This window comes from Triticum dicoccoides, chromosome 5A (assembly GCF_002162155.2).
Source record: "Triticum dicoccoides isolate Atlit2015 ecotype Zavitan chromosome 5A, WEW_v2.0, whole genome shotgun sequence".
NCBI classification, from domain to species: domain Eukaryota; kingdom Viridiplantae; phylum Streptophyta; class Magnoliopsida; order Poales; family Poaceae; genus Triticum; species Triticum dicoccoides.
In genome coordinates, this window is record NC_041388.1 from 591,558,874 (window position 1) to 591,565,546 (window position 6,673).

Sequence of the window (6,673 nt, forward strand, 5' to 3'; positions counted from 1 at the left end):
TATGATTTTGAATAAAAAAAATACTATAGATTGACCCTCTACGGAACACCCTCAACCAATGGGCCTAAAATAGACCCTCAATAGAAGTTTTACCATTGACATGTGAAAGAAAAACTAGTGGGCCTGGAATTGGGCCTATTGAGATTTGATATTGTCATCTGATGATGATGGGCCTGGAAAAAAATGGACTTTCCTTTCTTCTCCCAAGTCCCACCCATTTCAAAACCTAGGGTTTTCCCCTTCGTGACCCCCTTTATAACCCCCAAACATTGCAAAGTCCATCGAGCCTCCGCCGCCGCCGCAACCAACCATGTTGGCCATCATCTAAATCTCCTCTCTCATCTTAATCTCTTCTCTCGTCTTCGCTGTTGAGTCGAATGCCCCTTGGAGTGGTATGATATTCAGATCTATCAAGATTTAAAGTGATTCACGACGCCTGGTAAGCCCTACGGTATATCCGATCTATGCTAGCGCAGTTAGATCTTTAGCCCATTGTTATGATTATGCCTCACCCTATTATTCTATAAATCCAGTATGCATCATGCTTTTGTTCTTCCCAACACAAGACGGTTGTATCCATGTTCATAGTTTTTAGATGTTTTAGTTGTGCATAGATCCATGTGGGATATAACTAGTGGTTTTCTTGATAAGATTGACGTATTCGTCTTCTCACTTTGAGTGTGTGTGTGTGTGGGGGGGGGGTATAAATTCTTGTGAAACACACAATAATGTTGTTGTTGTTGTTGTCATCCTCGCATTGGAAATTTGGCCATGTTGGAAGAATGATCTAATGCCCTATATATATGGAAGAAAGAACTCCACTAGGCCACTAGGAAAAATAATTTTTATATTCATGATATTGAATTTATTTTTATGAAAATATTGCAAATTAGTATAATGCTACCTTTTCTCTCATGATGACCATTGGGTTGCTAGTTACGCCATACCTGTCTTGTCTTAAGACAAGGATGGTAATATACACAATATGTGCATGTTTCTTGGTTTACTAAATTTTGATAATGGAATCATCGAATTTGTAAATCTCATCAAGACAAAATAAAGTTTGTTTGGCAAATCCTCTAGAAGGATAAACATGGGGAGCACATGAAGGTCTATTAGTGGATAGATCGGATAAGGTATCAAAATCGGATTTCCTGGTTAGATGAATATATAGAAATGTGCAAGTGCGCCTTGCCAAAATATTATGCATGCGACCACCCTATATATATTCCTAGCATTCATGTATGATGTGTACTTGTGTGACCAATATTTGTAGATAAATATGGGATAAATAGTGTTCTATTTTATTCCCTGAAGAGCTTATATGGAAATAATATTTATGTTGGTTGTTAGATCTGTAACAAAAGGACTCTACATGAGTATTCTTGAAAATAACTAACACAATTTGGAATAATCATTGAATAATCAGAACAAAAATACAAAATTGAAAGCGTTTCATTTGTAGATTTAGCCCTCGAGTGGAACTTGTGTGGTATTATATTCCATTATTACCATTGCAAAAGTATTGTGCTAATGTATCATATATCTCCTATTGTATTGCAGAGAGAAGTACCTACCATAAGTAAAGGTCCAATCATGGTACGTCATAAAAAACAGTATAACACTATGGGCGTGGTAGATAATATGCAAAATGTCAAGGTAAAAGAAGAGGAAGATGAAAATATTAATATGAAAGGGAAAAGGAAGCAAAATAAAGCTGAAGGTGGTAAGAAAGCAGAGGAGAAGCAAAATTCCTCAAAGCGGAAGATGGATAAGAACAAGGAGGAGAAAGAGAAGAGAATGAGAGTTGTTGATAAAAATGATGATGAGAAGGAGAGGGAGGATCGAAGCAAAAGAAAGGAAAATGAGAAGAAGGTGAAGTCACATATAGAAAGAAAGGAGGATAATGATAATAAGAAAGAAGAACAAGGGCAGCGAGAAATTGAGAAAGATAAAGTAGAGGAAGAAAAGGAGATAAATAAGCAGAAGGGAAGGAAGGAGGAAGAGGATTCGAAGGAAAAGGATAAGGACCAGAATGACAAAACAAATTGCCCTCACTTCTTCAGGACACTCATATCCTATTCATTTATGGAACACATGGTAGGCTTTCTTGATTCATAACAACAAAGAAAGGGACTAACTCATTTTAGATGTTCCATTTTTACCTACCATATTTTTGCATGATTGTTGTGAAGGTTATCTTTTTCCATTGCGGTTCACTTTTAGGAATGGTGCTCTCTAATTTGATAGAGTTAAAATTGTACATACATAATCTATTTCACCCAATATATTATTTGTTCAATTTTTGATTGATATGTTTGAAACATGGACTATACAATGCTTTCTGTCATTGAGAAGGATAAAAGAGATAACATATCCAAAATATAAACTACTTCATGAAAGTTGGTATTTTTTGTATTTACAAAAAATGTAGATTGTAAATAAAAGTGACATATGTAATATTTTCGCAAAATATAATGCCAATTGAGCAGTGACTGATAGCTGGGATTGCACTATAGGAAGGCAAGGTTAAATGCCATATATGCATGTTTGGGTTGTGCTCGACGTGTTCAACCATTACTAATTAATTTGTATGACGGCATATGTTGCAGACCATTCCAGTAGGATTTCACAAATACTTGGAAGATTGTACAGGGATGGTTTCCCTGAGAGGTCCAAGCGGGAATAAATGGTCTGTAGAGCTGGCTAAAATCTCCGGGGAGCTACTCTTTGCGCGTGGATGGAAGGAGTTCCTCTCCGACAATCGCATCGGTTATGGTTACCTGCTGGTATTCCGTTACGATGGGCAGTCACAGTTCTCAGTGACTATTTTCTTGCCATCGTCCTGTGAGGATCCCTATGCGTATCTCGCCCGGCCGCAGTGCAAGGACGTCGACTGGCACCAGTGCACCAATGTAGATGGTGTTGCCCCTCAAGAAGAAGACACTCACAGTGGCACCAGTGCAGATGGTGCACCACAAAATGAAGCTTCAGAAGAAGAAGATGCTTCAGAAGATGAAGATGCGGAGGAAGTTGAAGACGCATTATCAGAAACTCCGGGGAATGAGGAAGACAGTGAATGTCGCATGTGCAATGATGATGCATTGGAACCAGTGCAACAACAACAGGAGGATCTACGCAAGACCGATGATGGTTTTTTGATCGGGAAGAGGGCTAGGTTTAGGAAGGTTGATGATATCATGGCAGAAGTGGACCGATCCAAGAAGTCCAAGCCTGCGGAGAGGAAGAACTCTGAAGGTCCATCTAGTGATCCAACTTCTGGGGGAGGAGCATCAAGCGATAGTTTAGCAGGTAATTAAGGAGAACCCTCTTATCGATCGATCGATTTCAAAATAATTAGTACGTGTAGTACTTTTTACGTGTATGTTGTTATGAGATGGCTTGATTTTGTAAAATGATTATGATAGTCTTGTTATCGAGCTAACCTTTGTCTACGTGAATATCGAACTGTAAGAAGAATCGGAGCATCGTCCACCCAAGAAGTCCAAGGCTGGGGAGATAAGGTCTCCATTTGGTGATTCACCTTCTAAGGCGGCAACATCAAGTGACAATTTTGCAGGTAATTTGGAATAACCATTAGATTTATCGATTTCAAATTAACTATATATTGTGATGGCTAAATGTTGTCACATGATTCATAGGCTCTTGTTATCTAGCTAACCTGTGTGCACATCCATTGTAAGCAGAGTTGGACAGTCATCCATCCAAGGAGTCCAAGGCCGAGGGGAAAAGCTCTGCTCCTCCTTTAATTGTTTATACTGGGTCTTCTTCTTCAGCATCTAAAAGCGTTCCCCTCAAAAAAGCTTCGAAAGAAACAATATCAAATGACAATTTGGCAGGTAAGGAATCAATTTCAAAATGAGTAGAACTTGTTTACACACACACATACATACATATACATACATACATACATACATACATACATACATACTGTATATATATGTATGTATATGTATGTATATATATATGGCTTAGATGTTGTGTCATCGAGCTATTTATATTCTCTGCTAGAAACATATCACTGGTCTTATACTGTAAAATGGTTCCTATCCATATGTTCTTATCATTGAGCTAATGAACCTTACCCACATATAGTTCATACAGGTGTATTCGCACCAGAATCAGTGTGCACGGACTTAACCATGTGGCACAATTCTTTTGGTAAAAGGCTTAGTAAGCAGAATCAATTCCCAATGTTCAACAAGAGTAATGGTGAAAACCAACCTGGCAGAGGTAAATCTCTTTGTTTCTTCCTTCCTTCCTTCCTTCCTGTAAGCGCACCCTTTTATTATACTGCTAGTACTAAGTAGAACAAACTTGAAGTGAACTAGCCTGATAGTCTGCATCTTTTTATACCAGTTCTCATCAAGGTTATGAGAAGGCTGGGATTAATGTCGCAGAGGCGTCCAGTAACTCAAAGGGAGAAGGAATATGCCATGGAGAGGGCGCATAGGTTCAAATCCGAGAGGCCCTTTGCCATCAAGGCAATGAAGCACAACGATGTCTATGCCTCGTACTTCATGGTAATTGATCAATTCAATTTCTTCTCTCGATAGTTGACACATATATTAAAAATCTGCATCGCTCATTGACTGATCGTGATCGACGACAGATCATCCCGGACAAGTTCGTGAAAACATTCCTCCCCAAAGAGAGCAGGAAGATGACGCTATGGGACCCACAGGCGAAGCCGTGGAAGGTGTGGTACGAGTACACCGGCGGTGAGCGTCCCCGCGCGGCGTTCAGCGCTGGGTGGGGGGCCCTCGCCATGGAGAACAACCTGGAGAAATGGGACGTGTGCGTGTTTGAGCTCCTGGACCAGGAATACAACATCAAGCTGCACGTTCACAAGGTCGTGCTGATGATCACCCCCTGCATCCTCGCCCCAAAACCTCGCATAGACGAGTGATAATTCGTTCATAGGCGTTTTGATCTAGTGTCGTTAATGAACCTTTCCATCCTATTGTTGTTAAAACATAACATTAAGAATTATGTGTTTGTTGTTGTGGCTAATTACTGGATTAAGGAAAAGGTAAGCATGTAGACTTTCCTTTCTTCTCCATGTCTCAATCCCCTTCATAACCTAGGGTTTCCCGTTGCCGAATTCCCTTTATATATAACCCAGAAATCTTGCAAAATCCCTCGAGCCGCTGCTGCCACAACCAACCATTTGACTTGGATGGATCTCTTATGTTGTCCTCTCGTTTGAATCGAAGCCCCCTTGGTGAGGTCGTCTGAACTTTGAAGATCCATCCAGATCTCAATTGGTTCACTACGCTTGGTAAGCCTACGCTCTGTGTATCAGATCTATGCTAGCGTAATTGAATCTTTAGCCCATTCGCACTATTATGGTTCTCAATCGGCTTAGGATTCTATACACAATCCATGGTGCATCTTGCTTTTGTACTACTTCCCACCACAATAAATGGTGTATCCATATTCCTAGTTTTTCGCAAACGTTTTAGTTCAGCATAGATCAACTTGTGAGATGTAACTAGAGGTTTCTGCAAGTTGACAAGATTGACTTATCCTTCTTCTCATTTTGTGCGCCTCTTAGACGCATGTTATATTCCTAATGTTGTATTCAGTTTTACTAAAATATTGGCGATTATTGTAATGCTACCTTTTCTGCAATGATAGTCCATCGGTTGCTAGCTAGTTATTAGGCCATACATGTGTTGTCTCAAGACAAGGTGCAGATTTGAATCATCAATTAATATATCAAAGCCGCATATGCAAGTTTCATGGTTTACTGAATTTGCACAACAGAATGATCGAATTCGTAAATCTCTTCAAGAAAAAACAATGTATTTTTTGCGAATGCTTTAAAAGGATAAAAAAGGGGAGCACATGCTAGTGGATACATCAGATTGGGTGTCAAAACCTTATTTCCTAGCTAGAGGGATGTATACAGATATGCAATGCAAGTAGCTAGCTAGGCTGCAACACAAAATATGAATGTAGCCACTCTATTTATATATCCCTTTCTACAAAAAATGGGTGGCCCCACTCCCTCATGTGAAAAAGGTGTGACCATTTTCACGCCTAAAAGACGTCACGTGGGCAACGCGTGACCTATTTAGGAAAAGAACCAGCCAGCTGGTCAGTCCAGTGTGTGACTAAAGTGCACTACCAGATAAATTCTATGACCGCACTAGTGCCATTTACTCTTTTTTCTTCTATCAAGAGCTTGTATGGAAATTATATTTATGTTGTTTATTAGTTTTGTAATGACGGAGTCTGTAGGAGTGTTCTTTAAAATAAGTCATGTAGTTAGGAATGACCATTGCAAACAAACTTGCAAAGTGTGTTATATGTAGACTCAGCTCTTGAGTAAAACTTGAGTAGTAGTTTATACCATTGTTACCTTTGCAGAAGTATTATACTACCATATGCATATATCTCCTATTGTATTGCAGAGAGAGAAGTTCATTACATAAGTAAGGTCCAATCATGGTAGGTCATAAAAAATAATATGGCACTTTGGGAAAGGTAGATAATAAGCAAAATGTGAAGGTAAAAGAAGCGGAAGATGAAAATATGAATATGAAAGAGAAAAGGAAGTAAAATAAAAAATAAGGTGATAAGAAAAAGAGGAGAATCATAAGACCTCTAAGAAGATGGATACGGACAAGGATAAGAAAGAGAAGAA

The 6,673-nt window shown here is 39.2% G+C and overlaps 1 protein-coding gene across 3 annotated transcripts; it reads left to right on the forward strand.

The window, feature by feature from the left end:
• The first annotated feature begins 304 nt into the window (after positions 1 to 304).
• Positions 305 to 5,079, forward strand: LOC119297997 (B3 domain-containing protein Os11g0197600-like). Of its 3 annotated transcripts, none has more exons than XM_037575552.1 (8): positions 305 to 439; positions 1,564 to 2,100; positions 2,613 to 3,312; positions 3,476 to 3,580; positions 3,708 to 3,860; positions 4,117 to 4,254; positions 4,381 to 4,544; positions 4,634 to 5,079. In XM_037575552.1, the coding sequence occupies exons 2-8, from the start codon at positions 1,597 to 1,599 to the stop codon at positions 4,928 to 4,930; spliced, it is 2,061 nt and encodes a 686-aa protein (XP_037431449.1). In that variant the 5' UTR covers positions 305 to 439; positions 1,564 to 1,596; the 3' UTR covers positions 4,931 to 5,079. The 3 variants fall into 3 exon arrangements, with proteins under 3 accessions (XP_037431449.1, XP_037431451.1, XP_037431450.1); XM_037575554.1 differs by having other exon boundaries at positions 4,126 to 4,254; XM_037575553.1 differs by having other exon boundaries at positions 3,479 to 3,580.
• Positions 5,080 to 6,673: the final 1,594 nt, after the last annotated feature.